This window comes from Pangasianodon hypophthalmus, chromosome 5 (genome assembly GCF_027358585.1).
Source record: "Pangasianodon hypophthalmus isolate fPanHyp1 chromosome 5, fPanHyp1.pri, whole genome shotgun sequence".
Classification (NCBI taxonomy): domain Eukaryota; kingdom Metazoa; phylum Chordata; class Actinopteri; order Siluriformes; family Pangasiidae; genus Pangasianodon; species Pangasianodon hypophthalmus.
The window spans coordinates 13,037,230-13,056,729 of NC_069714.1; the positions used below are offsets into that span (position 1 = coordinate 13,037,230).

Here is a 19,500-nt window from a genome sequence, read left to right on the forward strand (position 1 = left end):
TATATCGTATAGTAGCAGGGGTTGTCAGCTGGTCCAACTGCAGACCCTGCAAAGTATTTCAGCAGAATGAACTGAGTACTGTCTTGAAACAATAAACGTAAGGAGGGAAAAATCTGGCCGCAATTCATGCTCCTGTAGCAGATTCTCTTTTGAGCCTTCTCCAATTACATGCTTTTGTGTAAATTATTTAGCTGAAGGAATCTCATGGGATCAGAGACTAGATACAGAGCTAAAGACATTATGTCAGTAAGGAGAGCAATTTTCATAGATTTATCATTATTTATTTACTCTCTCTCTTCTGATAAGTAAACTGAAAACATGGCTTATTTAAAAAAAGGTTCATGACAAAAAAAGCATGTTTAAAGACAGATGAACAAAGGAGAATGTGTTTATTTCCCCCTGTGTCAAACACAAAACATGTATCTCATCTATTAAGAGTTCATGGCACTTATCAAAAGTGGTAACTTGATGCTCTGCTGCCAAACAGTACATAAGCACTTTGAATTGTCTTATATAGCCATTGTTTTGTTGCCATTTAGTGACGGTCACCCATATGGAATTTTATGTAACAGAACTTCCCAAATTTTAGTTGAATACCCCTGATATACAGCATCTCTTTAGCAACAAAGAGTCTGCCGTATCTTTAAAAAAGTCTAGCTAGTGTTTGGATTCCATCTCAAGCTTGTGTGCTGTATTCTGATATATTTGCATGTACTTTCTAGAATTGATGGCTGAGGCACGAGTGATGGATCAGATGAGCAGTGGTGACAGCTCCTCAGACTCTCAAAGCTCCTCCTCATCTAGCAGTGAGGACAGCTCAAGCAGCAGCGATTCTGAAGATGAAACTCAGCCTTCATCAGGCAGATCTCACTCAGCGCCTGCGTCCACCCACAGCATGCCCATCCTCACCTCTCAGGAGCGCTTGGAGGAGGGCAGTGGACACCTCATGAACACACTCAGTGAGAATTCTACTTTGTTTATATACACTATATGGCCAAAAGTTTGTGGACACCTGACTGTCACACCCATATGTGCTTTTTGAACATCACATTTCGGCTTTAGTTCCCCCTTTTGCAGTTATAATAACCTCCTTTGATTACGGTGTAGTGTATTTGCATTTAGTGGTCAGTAGTGTAATTGCTGCATTTTTAAACAATTTCGTTTTAGTGGGATGCATGGTACAATGTGGTTTGATGCAGAGTTTGCAAGTTAGAGTAAAAATTTCACTCGATCCAATAAAGTATTTCAACAACCAATAAAAATCAGTCCTTCCAAAAGCCAATAAAACCAGCCCAAAACTGAAAGTTCCTCAAGAAGATCACTTCTATGTAATTTGGTATTTACAAAATAACATGCAATTTTAACCAGAATGTCGTACATTTTGTAAAATTAAAAATTAAAATTTCAGTGACATTGGCCATGGTATGGTTGTTGGTGCCAGATGGCGGTTGTTTCAGAACTTGATTGCAGAAAATGCTGATCTCTTGGGATTTTCACACACACAGTCTCTAGAGTTTACACAGAATGGTGTGAAAACAACAAAAACAAAAAAATCCAGTGAGAAGCAGTTCTGTGGGTAGACTTGTCAATGAAAGAAGTCAGAGGAGAATGGCAAGACTTGTTCAGGCTGAGAGGAAGGCTACGGTAACTCAAGTAACCACTCTTTGTATCCATGGTGAGCAAAAATCCTTCTCAGAAAGCACAACACATCAAACCTTGAGGTAGTTGGCCTACAACAACAGAGAATCACATCAGGTTCTACTCCTGTCAGCCAAGAACAGAAATCTGAGGCTACAGTGAGCCTAGGCTCACCTAAATTAAAGAGGTGAAGATTGGAATAAGACCAGCGTTATGTTTTTCCAGTCTTCAACTGTTAAACTTCCCTCATTCCAGGCATTGAAAACTAAGCGCGAGATGAATATGATTTCACAAATGACCCAGATGGAGAAAAATGTCTGCTTTTTTTGTATCACTGACCTTTGTGTTATTCCATTCAGTTCCAGAGTGTAAACTTATAAAATGTGGAAACATTCAAAAGGAGGGGGATATTTATTCAAGGCTTTTATATATATATAATTTCAGTTAGAGGTTGTAAACTTACAAAATAGTAAATATTTAGTGTACTTATAACACTTATAACTATTTGTCCAGGTACTGACTTGTTGAATCTTTATATTTCGATGCAGAAAATGATCTTCAGCTGAGTGAATCTGGCAGTGAGAGTGATGATGACTGAGAGCAGAAGGACTTAAGGCACACTCCTTGTCGTGGAATTGAGAGATGGGGTTATCATGACCTGCCCGGTTACTAACACTGTGATATGGGGATTTTTAATTACCTATCAACCTTTAATTATTAAACATTTTCTTTCTTCAGAACAGCAGTGTTTTGTCAACACCGGACATGCTGTGTGGTTGACAGGTTAAAAACTGTGAAAATTTTCAGATGAATTTAATTATTTATTTTTGTTAAATGCAACTGTGTAGAACCTATTGTAATAGGTTTTTTTTTTTTTCTTTTTTTTAAAAACACAGTTATGTTGACTCACAAATCATGTATGGGTGCCAAAGGTGTGAGAGAATATCACTTTAGTTTTGGAGAAATGTCTTATTTGTTGTCTGAGGCTGTTTGTTTTATCTCCAGATGCCAGAGCAGCATATAATTTATGGTCTTAAGATTATTTGGAATTGATGTTATTCATTGTACATCACAACCTTTTATAATTGCAATCTCATATTCAGCAGTTTTTGCTTATAGCCTGCAATACTTGAATGTGTCTGTCATAATCACAATTATTCTAAGAAGGTTGCTTTAAGCAATTTTAGTGCTGTAACCTGTAGATAGGAGGTGCTTTTGATCAGAAAAGTAAGTCTGCTTATTATATAATTATAGAGTAAAATGAATGTTTTCTGCTTTCCACTACATTCATCTGTACCTTGTTTTCTTATCTGTGATGAAGCAACATTCAGAGAGGTCAAAGATGCCAGTTCTGCTCCTCTGCACAAACTGAATAGGAAGATAGTGTCATTTATTAGAGCCTGGTGTTGGAAATGATAAATGTGCTTCTACAAATAATGCTTGAACATTAAAGGTGTGTAGAATAATAAAATAATCGTCTTCTGCTTTTATTTGTATCATGTATATTTATTTTAGTTCTTTTAAATAAGTGACACAGTGACATGACATCAGAATCAGAAACACTTTATTGCTTACGAGTTGTGCTCACAGGAATTGGTTTTGGTTTGGTGCCAGTGTGCAACATTAAACAGTGCAGTAGAGACATACAGTGAACAAACAAAGACAGTAGACATTGCAACAGCATTTATTACACAGAAACAGGACATGAGTGTGTGCAAACTGCAATGCAAACATTTTTGGAGGTGGTTCAGTAAGAGCTGCTATGGACTGGTGTGTCTAGAAGAAGAAACTGTGCCAGTGGCATGCAGTTTAGGAGGTGATAGATCTGTAGCGCCTCTGTGATGGCACCTTTGCCCAGCTTTTTTTGCTTCACAGCTGATGATCTTCTCCGCCAAGTAGACCACTTGTTGCAGTCTGGTCAAGAACTAGACAGACAGAGGGGAACCAGACTGTGCTGGAGGTAGTGAGCACATTTTCTATGATGGCTGAGTAAAATCTTTTCAGTACCGGTTGAGATAATATCGTAATTAACTAAGAACGAATGACAAAGTTTCAACATGATTTTAAATGTCGGTGCATTCTAATAAGTCAGGAATAAGACAAGACAGAGCATAATGTTATAGGAAAATAATCAGTTACAGGCTGGGGTAATGAGACCTCCCTGAAGTGAATTACTTTCAGAATGCCAATGAAATGTTTTATTCCTCTTATACCACAGCAGATTGCCACTGATGACATACTTGTTTATCAGTTTATAGTTACATTTAATGTTGTGGAACCTCAGCAAAACAAGTTAGTTCAGCTTACCACTTATATTGTTACCAGCTATAACATTCCCTCACGTTCTCTTGAAGTTATTAATTTAGAAGAAAAAAAATACAGCTTGTTACTGAGAAGCCGGAATATCCTCTATCCTGTAGACATCACCTCTGACTGGAGGTAAGAGACTGGAGACTACTTCCGGAAATGTTAGATAAACATTCCCACATTAAACATTCTGCATTAAAGTTCAGCCGATTCTGCTGTCGGGTGCTGTTATAGAGAATTAATCCACAATCAGATTTCAAGAATTCAACAGCATTGTAGTATAAATAAATCAAATCATCCAGCTTCTGTACTGCTTATCCTACACAGGAAGCCTGGACTCAGCCTATCCCAGGGGACATGGGGCACAAGGCAGGGGACACCCTGGACAGGGTGCTAACATCACTGGGCACAATCACACACACACACACACACACACACACACACACTTTAGAGATGCCAATCAGCCTGCAGTGCATGTCTTTGGAGCACGGGGAGAACATGCAAACCTCGCGCGCACAGGGCAGAGAGGCAGGAAGGTGCGAGTGCTAGCCACTAAGCTACTCTGCTACTCTGATCAAATCATACGCTAACAAATGAAATCATGACGCAGACGTTTCGAGGCGAATATGCGCTGTGATTCAGGGTATTCTGTGGCTGCTCTTTAGGCGGGTTGTTCAGTAGAAGAGTGTGTGGTTAGAAATGTAACTCAGGTATTCCAGTGAAAAGACCTTTGCACAGTTCTGTGTCGGTGTTCGGGCTCGAGCTTCCAGCTTAAAGGTCACTCGCGTTCATCTAGTCTAAACAAGAGGCCATTAGAGGGCAGACATCAGTGAGGGAAAGCGTTCAGGAATACAGCTAGCTAACTGTGGAGAGGCGCAGAAATGTTTAGTAAGTCGCTGGTAAGACGTGCACTGCTTGTGTATAAGCAGGATGTTCAGAGTGGAGTGAAATGCAGCAGGGCGGTGTGTGTGAGTGGGAGACGGGAAAACTCGTCCACTGTCGTGGACAGCAGCAGCAGCAGCAAGCTGAAGACGATGGAAGACTTGGGCGGCCCCAGCTTTCTGACATCTCTCTACTGGCTTTTTGGCAAAGGCTACTTTCAGATTACTCACCAAATGCAGGTAAAGAGCTGTACCTTTCACCTGTCTGTCTCTCTAAAACCTTTCACCTGTCTGTCTCTCTAAAACCTTTCACCTGTACCTTTCACCTGTCTGTCTCTGTAAAACCTTTCACCTGTCCGTCTCTCTAAAACCTTTCACCTGTCTGTCTCTCTAAAACCTTTCACCTGTCTGTCTCTCTAAAACCTTTCACCTGTCTGTCTCTATAAAACCTTTCACCTGTGCGTCTCTGTAAACACGTGTCGAGCGCCAGTGAAAAGTCAGATGCACTGGGACTGGTGTAGCCTGCACACCTCCAGCGCTGTCGCCTGCTCTACAGAATACACCCCTGACGCTGTGCTGTGGCCGGCCAAATTACTTTTAAGCTTTGTTGAATTAAATCATCATCTCAAAAAGGCTTGCAGATTTCTTTCTTGATCTTAAAGATTGCATAAAACGTCTAGTCCATACTAATAATGCTGCCATAAACATTGCTGCAAGTGTGCAGCTTTGTTTTTGTTTGGGAGAGGGCAGAAAGCACAGCCATTCACAGAACCAGGAGAAGTCATGCTTTAATCCCTTAATCCTCACCCCAGCACTGTTTATATACAGCACACAGCTGTACTGATACATTCCTGTTTATGTAGCAGGACCAATTCATTTTTCATAAGAGCCTTGGGAGTGATGTGGGGAGTGTACCAATTTATTTATTAACTTAGTTTATATAAGTTTAAATATAAGTTACACACACACACACACACACACACATATATGTATGTATGTATGTATGTATGTATGTACAACAACAACAAATCATTGGTCAGACAATTAGCAAGAATTAAACAAATGCACTCCTGAGAGCTCCTGTGCCACCACTTGCTCGTCTTGTTTTGCTGCAGGGAAGTGTTTGAGGAAAAGCTAGAAACAGGGAAATTCACTTATATAAAATGTTGTTACTCTTTCGGCTGCTCCCACTAGGGGTCGCCACAGCGGATCATCGTTTTTTTTTTTTTAAACGCCTGATGTCCTTCCTAAATTTACTTATATATGATTATGATTAAAATGTTTGATGTAAAATTTAAACTAACACATATCTGGGTCTAAAAAAATTTCCAAAAATATCTTCTGGCATTTTTTTTGGTTATCTGCCACACCTGATGCAGCCCATCAAGGGCCACAAGGCTTAAATATGTAAAGAAATCAAAGGGAAAAGCTCCCATACTAAGTTCCTTTTTGTTTAATTTCCTGACCAATGATTTGTTGTTAAGACCATTAAAAGGTTAATATTTTGCCATTTTGGGCTATGCTCATGTTCTTTCCCATGAGTGTATGTATAAATCATTGCTTTAAAAGGAACACCTGTACACTCGCACCTTTATGCAGTTATCCAATCAGCCAATCATGTGGTAGAGTTGAGTGAGATCAGAGGAGAATGACCAGACTGGTCTGAGCTGACAGGAAGTCTATAGTAGTGAAGGCTATTCCGTCTGGTCTGATCTCACAGAAGAGCTACTGTAGCACAAATTGCTGAAAAAGTTAATGCTGGCTATGATGGAAAGGTGTCAGAGCACACAGTGCATCGCAGCTTGCTGTGTATGGGGCTGAGTAGCTGCAGACCGGTCAGAGTGCCCATGCTGACCTCTGTCCACTGCCGAGAACACCTACAATGGGCACATAAGCATCAGAGCTGGACCATGGAGCAAGGGAAGAAGGTGGCCTGGACTGATGAATCACGTTTTCTTTTACATCATGTGGAAGGCCAGGTTTGCGTTGTTGCTTACCTGGGGAAGAGATGGCACCAGGATGCACTATGGGAAGAAGGCAAGCCGGCAGAGGCAGTGTGATGCTCTGGGCAATGTTCTGCTAGGAAACCTTGGGTCCTGGCATTCATGTGGATGTTACTTTGACACGTTCCACCTACCTAAACATTTGTGCAGATCAAGTACACCCCTTCATGGCAACCTTATTCCCTAATGGCAGTGGCCTCTTTCAGCAGGATAATGTGCCCTGCCACAATGCAAAAATTGTTCAGGAATGGTTTGAGGAACATGACAAAGAGTTCAAGGCATTGACTTGTTTATATATACTGTATATAAACTTGATTTATCTTATAATTATGCTGTCAAATTGTAGTATGTGGAGCTTTGCTCACCTTAGTGTTCACATAAACCAAGGATTAGAGAGCTCCACACCCCCTGCTTTCAATTTAACACCTGGCCCTCATCCTAGATTAATTGTGAGTGTGTTATTGTTAAATTGAAATTATGACTATGGAGTCTGATATTGCCAATTTTCTGTTGTTTTCACCATTATATTTGCCCTACCCTTATTATTTTCATCCTGTGAAGATTGAACACAGCAAAATCTATGGTCCTTTGTGGAAGTCCAAGTATGGGCCATTAGTGGTCGTGAATGTGGCCAGGGCAGACCTCATAGAGCAGGTACTGAGACAGGAGGGCCGTCACCCCATTCGAACTGACATGACCCACTGGAGAGGATACCGGGAGCTCCGCAACCAGGCCTATGGCCCTCTCACAGGGTCAGAGTTTCATATCTCACATGTACATATTCAAAGATATGAAGTGTTCTTTGTCATTAAAGAGTACAGTAACTTATTTATTTATGTTCTTTGCTGGTGTGTAGGATAGGGGCAGAATGGCAACGCATCAGAAGCATTTTGAACCCTCGCATGCTGAAGCCGAGACATGTGTCAGGCTACACTAATGCCATCAACGAGGTGGTAAGAGACTTCATAGAGAAGGTGGCTTGGCTAAGGGCAACAAAAGGCAATGGTGTAATGGTGCATGATGTTGCTGGAGAACTCTACAAGTTTGCATTTGAAGGTAAAACATTCAGCATTAAACAATGTTTACAACATTACTGACAGAATATATAATATCCAAACAGATGGGTGACAAATTACAGGCAAAACACCAGTGGGGCAAATTGCTGGCATGGTTTGGTTCCACTTGTCCTCTAAGTGGGAAGTCACTGCCAATCAACACAAATTTCTTCTGACTGATAACCTTGAACCTATGATAAATCATATCTGTCCTGATGGGAGTGGTTTCTTTCAGGATGACATCTCCCTCATTCACATGTCTCGATCACTGAATAGTTTGACAAATACAAAAATGATGTGAATTATATCCTAGGAGCTTCACAGTCACTATTGCTGAAGGTCAGTTTACAGTGTTGGTCAGTAGTTACATAAACAGTATGTCTACACTGTAATAAACTGGAAGTGAAATATAATTATTGGTCAACAGACATAAATGATCATGACAAACTTCAACATTGTTAAGAGGCCTTGAAGTTGCTTAAAATTGACCTTGACTCTGTTCACATGAAGCTGATAAGTATTGATTAGATAGTGTTTTTCCTTGGACAAGTTAGACTTTAAACAGATAAAGATATACTAAGGGCTTTGAAGCTACTGTACAATAAGAGGGAATTTGTAAAGCTACATTTCTCTTTCCTGAGACAAGAGAAGCATTGGGCCTCATTTAGCAAACTGGATAGAGAAAGAGTTATGCTCCATCTCAATTCACCTACTAGCTATCCTAAATAGTATCTGAGATTAGAATTAGTGTGTCCCAAATCGTAGTATATTGAAATGAGTATCCCAAAGGTACCCGGATGGTCTACAATTTCCGGTAGGTTTTTGAAGTGTGGAATCGTGGACACTTTTTCAGCTAATATTGCTCACAACTCCTTGCAAAAGGGAGGAGGAGTTTCGTGACGGTTTGCTTCGCCGAATATAAGAATGCATTTTAGAGAGTTGTAAATGAAAAGTGGAAAAATAAATCAAGGGAATGATAAGTTAAATTATATAAGGATATAAGATATAAGTATAAATTATATAAGGAATAATGACTGAAGAAAAGCTGAAATGCAACGAGGAGTTATGTTACAGTGACAGTGTTGGTAACTAGGCAACATTACATGACATGTTAGTATGTCCCAGTACTTGCATACCCTTTTGGTATACACATAAAAGTATGTGCTTTTTCTTCACAAAAAGAGTACATACTTTTAGTGCATAGTATGTGGACGAATTGAAATGCAGGGCCTGTCTGTAGTAGCTGACATGCTGCAATAGTTCAGCTGATTTCAAGTATCTGCATGATTTTATGCATTGCACTGCTGCCACACGACTGGCTGATTAGATAATTGCATGAATGAGTAGGGATACGGTTGTTCCTAATTAAATGTTCAGATCCCAGCAACACTGGGCATGAGGTGGAAATACACCCTTGATGTGACACGAGTCCATCGCAGGGCAGTATGCATACACACATTCACACGTATCGGCAATTTATAATATCAAATCCACCCAAATGGGAGAACCATGCAAAACTAAATGCAAAACTGCTGAGAAAACATTGTTCCAATGATTTTCCTATTTAATATATCAAACATAGCTGTGAACAGTTTGTAAAAAAAAAAAATTAAATATTAATATTGTATTAGTATAACACTACTGTGTGCCTCTGTATGTTTGGCATCTATGAATACATGCAGCAAAAAGTGAATGAAGAATGAATGCAGTGAAAAATACACTGCCCGGCCAAAAAAGAAGTCACTGTTTAGATTTTAATAGGCAAATACATAAGAGTCTATGAATGGATCATTATTAGAGTGATTATAATGTTTCTAGCATGTTATATGTTTGGCAACAGTTCTTTTAATCTTAAAAGATGAAGTGTGTAGCTTTTTAGTTCTTTAATAACCATGTAGAAAGACATATCATGGCCAAAGTCTTTGGGATGTGCTGGAGGAGACTTTACAGAGTGCTCACCTCTTTCATTGTCAGTACAAGATCTTGACCAAAAATTGATACACCTCTTGATGGAAATAACATCAAAACATTTATTTCCATTAAGGTTAAGGTCAGGACTCAGAGGTGCCAATTCATGTGTGAAAATGATTCTTTATGCTCTCTGAACCAGAAACTGTAAAATGTTTCTCTCAGTTTGTACTGTAATAATTATGTTTTCATAGGGATCTGCTCTGTTGTATTTGAGACCCGACTGGGTTGTCTGAATGAGGTGATCCCTGAAGAAACACAGAAGTTCATCTTTTCTGTGGGAGAAATGTTCCGCCTTTCCCCTATCATTGTTCTTTTCCCGAAGTCTGTGTGGCCCTACATGCCCTTCTGGAAGCACTTTGTAGCCGTATGGGACCACCTTTTCAAAGTTGGTAAGTCACAGGCCAGGATGACCATATCATTGTAAAATAACATTTTCTGGCAAACTGTAAAATGTTTCTTTGAGGTTGTGCTGTAATAATTATTCTTTCATAGGGATATGCTCTGTGTTATTTGAATTTTATGCAGCTCAAAATATGAAATGTCATAATTATCCATTGTTTTTCTCACTAGGGAGTTTTTTTTACTCTTCCCAGTAACAGTAGTGTTTTTAATAACCTCACCTTATAATGTGTTCATAAGCCATTATACTGTATGTTGGATGATGTGTTAATAATTTATTAGTGAGGCAAACATGGTTACAAACATTAGCACATTATTGGTACAAAAGCAGTGACCTAATATACAGTAAAAAAAAAACAAAAAAAAAAAAACGAATTATCAGTATGAGTTTTAACAATGACTTTGCCAAGCAATTATGTGCTAAGCGTTTTGTTTACATGTTTTGTGCCTTTAGCGGATGATCTAGTTCAGAAGAAGACGGCAGAGATTCAGGAAAAGGTGAAGCAGGGACTGGCAATAGATGGTGAGTACCTCACTCACCTGCTGATCAGTGAGCAGATGACCCCCACCGAGGTGCTGGGAAGCATCACTGAACTGCTGCTGGCTGGAGTCGACACTGTAAGCAGTGACATTTTTTCAATATCTTTTGACACTATATGAGTATTTCTGAACTATAATAGATTTAGACACAGCCATCAGAGCACCAACATTTTTGGATGGCAATATTTTTATACTCTCCAGACATCCAACACTATTTCCTGGGCTCTGTATCATTTGGCTCGAGATCCAGAGGTCCAGCAGAGGCTCTACAATGAAGTAATCAGCGTTTGCCCAGGCAACAAGGTGACTTCCAGTGAAGACATCAGCAAGATGCCTTGGCTGAAGGCTGTTGTTAGAGAAACACTTCGGTGGGGCACTAGATAAACTGTTTTACTCTTGTGCTACAGTATATCAAGATTTAACAAGTACAGTCTTCTCAGTTTTTATGACTTATCTTTTTAGGTTATACCCTGTGGTGCCAGGGAATGCTCGCGTCACTGCTGAAAATGAAATAGTGGTGGGGGGTCACCTCTTCCCTAAAAATGTAAGCATTATACCACACCAACCCAACGCTGATTATTTTCCAATAACAGCACACTGTCATATTTATCATAACATACATGATTTCTAGGTCAAACAAACCTGTATAAACCATATACAGTATAAAAAATAAAAAAAAACGGTAATGGGTAAAATTAGTTTTAGTAACCTTCCTACTCATAATTGTTATTATTTGCATCCCAGTACTGTACTGAGCTAGTAATGCATATGTAATAAAGACAGTTTGGTGATAATAAATCAGCAGCTGACTCATAAAGGATTTTCTCTTTCCAAGACTCTGTTCCACTTGTGCCACTATGCGGTGTCCTATGATGAGAACATATTCCCAGAGCCCCTCACATTTTCACCACAGCGCTGGCTGCGGGATGAGAAGCAGTTAAGCCAGCACCCATTTGGCTCTGTGCCCTTTGGATTCGGCATCCGTGCGTGCTTGGGAAGAAGAGTAGCTGAACTCGAAATGTATCTCATCCTCTCCCAGGTAAGATCAAACACAAGCCGTCTCATCCCCCACCCCCTTACATGTCTGCACTTTGTCCCTTTTCATTACTTTTCCACCTGTGATGTAATTTCTGCTGATGTCCTTCTGAGCAATGAAGGTTGTGGAGAGAGAAGAGATAAGAGTTTGCGGCAGATAATTATATATTTTCAACATCTGTACTTTAATCTGTAATTTAATGTCAGTATATAATCAGCTATTAGAACACTATTGACTTTGTACTGCTCTCATAGTGTCGAACATATAATACTAACCACTGAAGCGTAAATGGTTCTCTAAAGCAATATTTATAGTGTGATTTAGAATTTAGCTCTATATTAATTTTTTGTGCAGTTCAGTTGAATAGAGGAAACCATGCAGGAAATCTAGATCTCATGGAAGATAAATGGGGTCTTCTATGTAGATAACGTTGTAGTGCTGGGTGACAAGGTTGCAACACTCTCAAATAACTGTGATTTCACTTTAGTTTGTTAACTTTGCAGTACAGAGGGAGCATTAACCATCCCACAGACCTTCACATTTTTTCTAAGTAAACTTCTCTTGTTAAGTTGATCTGTTTTTTTTTTGGCAAAGAAATTAGTATTATGCTAAATACTGCAATACTGCAAGCTTGGGCTTTGACTATCAAGTAGATAAATTAAATTTACTTTCCTTTTTCAGTTAATTAAACACTATGAAGTGCGACCAGATCCCAATGGAAAGCCTGTGAAGCCAATCACGAGAACTCTGCTCGTCCCAGCCACATCGATTGACCTTCAGTTTATTGACAGGCAAGTCGGGCAGAAGACCACAGCCAATGCTGCTGCCTGATAATGTACACGGAACCCACGGAAACTATCAACAAACTAATTTGGACCGCTGTTTTACACTGCTGTACTTCCATTACTGTGGTTTCTAATGCCTCAATTTTATAAGCATGAAATACATAAAGAAGAAATAATTTTATTAGTCATAGGGCAAAAGGAGTAGAACTGTACACTGCATTGCCAGTGTGTTAGGTACTAGATAAGTATAATGAAGTTAATGCCCTGGAAACCGGGTGTAATTTTATTATTTAAATAGCAATTTTTCTTGAGTTAAAACTAATTTGTTTAACAGTTGGCAGTGCTAGTTCTAATTCTTTGCTGTAAATGTGGGTTGAAAAATAACTTTGCTCTGGATTCTGTCTTAGTGAATACAATGGCGCCACCATAAGATCAGACATAGAAACAGAATACATACATGGGGAATGCTAAAAGCAAGCATGCACACTTATGTTCTTTTTACAGTTGAGGTCAAAAGGGTGAAAACTTTTGAACAGAATGGAGATGTGAACATTTTTCTTATTTTGCCTAAATATCATATTTTTTCATTTAGTACTGCCCTTCAGAGGCTACAGAAGATAGTTACATGTTTCCCAGAAGACAAAATAAGTTAAATTTACCCTGATCTTCAAATTCAAAAAGTTTTCACCCCCCGGCTCTTAATGCATGGTTTTTCCTTCTGGAGCATCAGTGAGTGTTTGAACCTTCTGTAATAGTTGCATATGAGTCCCTCAGTTGTCCTCAGTGTGAAAATATGGATCTCAAAATCATATAGTCATTGTTGGAAAGGGTTCAAATACACAAATAATGCTGGAAAACCAAAGAATTTGTGGGACCTGAAGGATTTTTCTGAACAACAGCAGGCAGTTTAACTGTTCAGGACAAACAAGGGACTCATGAGCAACTATCACTAAACAAAAAAACACAGCTGTGGATCATTCAGGTAACAACACAGTATTAAGAATCAAGGGGATGTAAACTTTTGAACATGGTCATTTTTATAAATTCAGCTATTATTTTCTCTTGTGAACTATATGTAAACATCTTTTATGTGAAATATCTTATTCAGGTCAGCACTAAATAAACAATAACATGCATTTTGTATGATCCCTCTTATTTTGGTAAAATAATAAACATTTTGCAGATTCTGAAAGGGGGATGTAAACTTTTGACCTCAACTGTATATCTATGAACTACTCATTGTAATTAAATGATGTTTAAAACAAATATTTTTTAAACTTTATATTTTAACTGTCTGTGCACTTTTAGATATTTTGTAAATTGTAAGAAACTGATATTTATCAGGGCCATTAATCAATGTTTATATAACCTTTCACAGAAATATGCTATGATAATAGAGAAACAAATAGAGAATCAAATGGGAGTGGTCCTCACTATCCTTAATCAGTGCAGTGACTCTTTGTTGTTAAAAAAAAAAGAACATCAAAAAATTGTTACAGACGTTAATGTTGCCAGAAATTTCCATTTTAACAGTCATTTACTGACATTCCCATTAAAAAGATTCTATAGTATTCTATAGTTGATATATGATACGTATTTACTAGAACACTGATCATGATGAGCATGATAAGTTTTGTATGATCAACAATGTGGAACATTTTGGTTCTGGTGGTTGTATTTAAAAAAAAAAAAAAACACTTACTTATCCAGATCAGCACTGGTGCTTCTCCGTCTGTATAAGATTTAACAACAAACATGCAGCATTTTATAGTGCCTTTAATAAAAATATGCCAGATTAAAGTATTTTTGTATGATTTTGTGATTGTATACGTGACAGGTATCCGTTAGTCCTTTAAGAGGAATTATTGTGTGTTTGCTTAAAAGTGCAGATAAAAGTGCTTTTCTTTGAGGATAACTCTGTTCAGTTTATCTACTTAGCTAAGGTGATTTATCCATCGATCCATCCATTCTCTGTACCGCTTATCCCCGCTTACGCAGGGTCATGGGCGAGTCTGGAGCCTATCCCAGGGGACTCAGGGCACAGGTTGGGGGACACCCTGGACGGGGTTAAGGTGTTTTATGCATAGTGGTAAATGAATGTTTGTGTCTTGGGTTGATGTAAACAAGTAATGTAGATAGGGTCTTAAACTGATGTGAATAAATTGTCTTCCACAACAAAATGTGGTTTTGAAAAGTCCCTAACTGATTTAATAAGACAAAGGTTTGTAGCTGATTCTACACCCAAATCCATGGTGCAGGCAGTATTGGATCCATGCATCCCTAACAATAAAAATCAGTGTAACCTCAGTGGATTTGCAACATCAGCAAATGTCAATAAAGTAATGGTAAAAGCACAATACTGTGTGTAGGTATGCATATGAAATACTTGGGTGTTCATTATACATACTCATCAACCTTAAATTGGGAATCCATCCAGATTTGAGAACAGGATATCTTCTCATTAATATGACATTTGTTTCTTAGGGTTTTTTTGTCAATAATACATCTGAACTGTATATTGACTTGGTGAGTTAATATTGTGTAGAGTATTCCCATTAAAACATTCATAGAATCTTCACAGGTGTATGTTTCTCCATTTTAACTGGGGTACAAAGCTCACAGCATACAATAGAGTATGTGGAAAGACATCTTCTACAGTAGCAGTCAGATGTTTGGAACTGAATTGAATGTATGTTTTATGCTTGAAACAAATAGCATTATTTAATTTGATCCCTTTGTATGAAATCAATTGTAGAGCAAAAATGTTCCATTAAAACTAAAGTACATGTTCCAACAAGGGAAGGAAATACAAGTGCTTTCTACAAATACAACAAAAGAATGCTTTAATTCTGAAAGCCCAGAATGTCTTTCAAAACATTCCTGTACTATATTTATAGACCAAAACTGGGATTAAAAAAAATATTATTCATGTCAAGCAATGTAAGCCTAACTCAATGTAGTCTAAGTATGTTAATGATCTATAGATATTCAAATTCAAATTCAAATTCAAAGCGTGTATTGTCATGTGCACAGTGAGGAAAAACAAGTTTCCCTGTACAATGAAATTCTACTATGTAGAAAATACTATGTAGAAAAAAAAAACAGACATACACATACATACAAACAAACATAAAGTATAGCTATGTTGTAAAAGTAGAAATATAGATTATGTGTATAGAAATATAGACTATGTACATCTGTATGTGTGTGTGCAATATTGACTTGTGCAAAACAATAGTATAGTAACATGTGCAATATTGACTTGTGCAAAACAATATTATAGTACATGTAGTAACAGTAATGTGTTCACATGTAGCAGTAATATGTAGTATATCTCTATGTGCGAGTGTACAATATTGACTTATGTACAAAACAATAGTATAGTAGCCTGTAGCAAATTGAGTGCAACTACACAATAATAATAGCAGCTGTCACATTTAACAATGTGTGCAAATCGAGATGAAGCTACTTGATAAGAAATAGCAGCAGTAACATTTACAAATGTGCAAACTGAGCTGTAGCAGTTCAGTCCACCTATTCTATGAGATATGTGAGACTAGTCTGTGTCCACTGGCTACCCATTTAAAAGTCTAATGGCTGAGGGGAAGAAGGAGTTCCTTAGTCTGGAAGTCCTGCATTTCACACTCCTGTACCTCCGTCCTGAGGGCAGGAGTGTGAACAGTCCGTGTTGTGGGTGGGTTGGGTCCTTAAGGATGGAGGCAGCTCTCCTGTGGACTCTGCGGTGGTAAATGGTCTGCAGAGAGGGCAGTGGAGTCCTGATGATCTTCTCAGAAGTCTTTACCACTCTCTGTAGACGTTTGCAGTCCCTCACTGTAGTGCTGCCATACAACACAGTGATTGTTATGCATTCTGAATGAAATGCTTAACTACTAACATCAAGATAAATTAGCCTTCAAAGAGGTTAAAAGGATGCCATCGACATTCTAACCATACAGGTACAAATACAGGTATGAACATTTCAATATTTGTTCCACTACTGGTATTTACTTGAACTTTACAACTCAGACTCACTCATATGCAAATATAGCAATGGGTTATTGTGTGAGCATATCCTATCCCAATAATGTCCCCTATCACCTATCATAATAATGTCCTGATCCCATCTTTACCCTTAGATGAACCTCCAAATTATTCTAAATGAGCAAAATGTATTATTTTAGACATTATTTTAGTTGATGTTAAATGTCATAATATAATACGTTTGAATTTCAGTTCTATCCTAATTCAGTGATAAGAAAATTGAACCTTTATATAAATAATTTTGAAGAATTTCAACAAGTATGCCATCTGTTTTATCGTCAGTTAAACTGCATAGCCACCCTTCATGGAAAATAATACCCTGTAAGAAAAAAATGAAGATGACCATTTGGTGTTGGGCTTATTCATCTTCCTGGTGTGGCTGTAACTATAGAGGTGTGGGTCTTCCAGATCACAACCCTTTTTTTTTCACAACACAGCACACCAAATTTCAGTGCAACTGGACTTTTGATTTCTGAAAAACAGCTATTTGAACTTAGCTCCAACTGCTATGAATATGAGTAGTGGCCAGTTTGAGTGAGACTGCATCAGCTACTAGTTGGACCCTTTGCGGAACTCTGCAGAACCTTGTACTGAACAAGTATTTCCAGTTTGGTTCAAATCCATATCATGAATTACAGCTATTTGAGTAAAACAACTCTGCCTCCTTAGAATTGAAAGACATGTGGTGGCCATATTGTGTATAAATGTCAGCATATTTTTGATAATTACTGAGGTTCACACTCTCCTGAATTGTTTGTCATCAATATTCTGAAGATTGACTAAAAACTAGGACTAGTTCACAAAAGTAGGTTTCACATATTATGCAAATTATCATAAATTTGAGTGGGTGTGGCTAAATGGTCCAAAGGCAATTTTCTATAGTTTCAGCAATAGAATCATGCAAAAAATAAAATAAATAAATAAATAAATAAATAAATTTCTACACCTCATTTTCCAAGAGATATGCTTTTGTGTGCAAAAATATGAATAGTGCCCCCAGTGGCCAATTTGAGTGAGCTTGCATCAGTTACTAGTGGGTCACTACATGAACCTACCTTTCAAGTCTCATGCTGATAGCTCAGTGTTAACCCTTAGAAATGTCTGCTGAAAGCTGACTGGCCAATGGCGGCCATGTTTTTTAAATAATTAGGTCATCATTAAAAATCCACTAACAGATTAGCACATAGATGCATCATACCAAATTTCAGCTTGATCTGACTTCCTGAGAAACAGTTATCTGACTTTAGTTCCACCTGTATGACCTCAGAATCTCCTCCTGTATATACCTTTCAAGTTTTGTGCAAATCTTTGCAAGCCCTCATGAGTTACAGTTGTTAGAGTAAATAAGGCTCTGCCTCGGTAGTATTAATTGACAAGTGGTGACCATATTGTTTACAAATGTCAATATTTTTGATAATTATTTAGTTTAACATTCTGCTGAATAGTTTGACACCAAAACTGTAGGCCAAAAATCCTAGTTTGCAAAAGTAGGTTTTGTATATTACGCAAATTAGCAAAAAATCTAAGTGGGCAGCTAAGTGGTTCTTGAGGCTGTTTCTGTTTGGGAGAACCCAAGGAATCAGTGGAAAAAAGGACTCACAGTTCATGAGATATGTACAAAATTGAAATACTTGTGCTGTAGCGCCACTTTTGGCCGATCAGGCCATCTCACTTGCCTGAGTAGTGGGAGAGAAGCAGAAGAAGAAGAAGAAAGAAAGAAAGAAATTTCATTGGACCCCTTATAATGGGAAAATGGCATTGGAGCAGGACAGGAATTAAAAATCTCATTTGATTAATGAAGTTGATGTGATAGCAGTGGCATGTTTATAATAATCTAATGGCCAGTACAGAGACAGTATTTGCATAACACAGAAATTAATAATCCATGTGCTGTGTACTTAAGTGAACATGAGTGAGAGAAGCACCTGATATAAAATGAAAAACACGCCATGCATGCTGGTATAAAATGGACTTAATTTGTAAACCTGAGTTACCTGATTTGTGTACATAGCTGTACACATATATAACTGTAGTTCAGTCACAAAGTGAGCATATGATGTAGTATTTGCAATAAACACCATTATTATGCATCCATCTTTCCCTGGAACCTTCTGTCCCCAAGTTTCAGGTTATTGCTGGTTGATATGATGATTGAATAGCCACAACCCAGCCACATACTAGGCATAACAAGGAACAGTTTACAGTATTACCCCCATGGAATGCTGTGAGGTGAACTGATTGGTTAACAAGATTAGGTAGTCATGAGAGACCGCACATTTTAGTTCAGGCATCTTGCACGGGCTGGTAAGGAGAGGCCTTAGGCGACTCCAGCACAATGAGTGAGATCCCACACCTTGCTTTTTTCAAAGAATGTAGGAACCTCAAGCCAAAGAAAAGTATTGCAAGGATGTTGCTCTAATCACTGATGAAAAATCAAACTTGCTCTGACCAGCACCCAGCTGCGAAAACAGGCTTAGCTAGATAGACCACATCTCTTAGTAATAATGTTGCGTCAGTTTCGGTGATTCAGAAACAACTTTCTTTCTATCCGCACATACAGGGATATTAATCATGCACTGCACCCTGCAATCTATTTATAGAAATGACTCCCTCATAAATTTTCAAATTATTTGACATGACATTTTCTCAAACTAGAAGAATAAAAGTTTTTTTAATCGATCTAATCACTTGGGGAGAAGTGCTCACAGGTTAGCAATGTTGGTGTGTCCTGCCACTTTCCTGTGAGTCTGTTTTGCACAAGTAGGGAGAGACAGCAGGGTGACAGAGTGGTCACATCCCCTAACCATGCTGCTTGTAACATCTTGTAAAGTAAAGATACTAACA

At 38.2% G+C, this 19,500-nt stretch overlaps 2 protein-coding genes across 2 annotated transcripts in view; both read left to right on the plus strand.

Moving 5' to 3' along the window:
* The window catches only part of eaf2 (ELL associated factor 2), an 8,225-nt gene extending 5,113 nt beyond the window's left edge, over positions 1-3,112 (plus strand). Inside the window, exons 5-6 of the mRNA XM_026947469.3 lie at positions 723-959; positions 2,187-3,112. Of these exons, the coding sequence (XP_026803270.1) occupies positions 723-959; positions 2,187-2,236 (287 nt within the window). The 3' untranslated portion in view covers positions 2,237-3,112. The remainder of the gene's footprint in view (positions 1-722; positions 960-2,186) is intronic.
* A 1,300-nt stretch (positions 3,113-4,412) lies between these two features.
* Positions 4,413-14,415, plus strand: si:dkey-91i10.3 (cytochrome P450). Its single transcript, XM_026913044.3, has 9 exons — positions 4,413-5,066; positions 7,391-7,581; positions 7,686-7,885; positions 10,047-10,244; positions 10,709-10,872; positions 10,996-11,162; positions 11,257-11,338; positions 11,630-11,833; positions 12,512-14,415. Exons 1-9 carry the CDS (start codon positions 4,827-4,829, stop codon positions 12,659-12,661), a joined length of 1,596 nt encoding a protein of 531 aa, XP_026768845.1. The 5' UTR covers positions 4,413-4,826; the 3' UTR covers positions 12,662-14,415.
* Positions 14,416-19,500: the final 5,085 nt, after the last annotated feature.

Bases quoted from the DNA above. Each gene is read 5' to 3' on its own strand.
- si:dkey-91i10.3 (XM_026913044.3), top strand. From the start codon at position 4,827: ATGTTTAGTAAGTCGCTGGTAAGACGTGCACTGCTTGTGTATAAGCAG. The intron at 10,245-10,708 runs GTAAGTCACAGG...TTGTGCCTTTAG, and splicing joins GGACCACCTTTTCAAAGTTG to CGGATGATCTAGTTCAGAAG. The intron at 11,834-12,511 runs GTAAGATCAAAC...TTCCTTTTTCAG, and splicing joins TGTATCTCATCCTCTCCCAG to TTAATTAAACACTATGAAGT.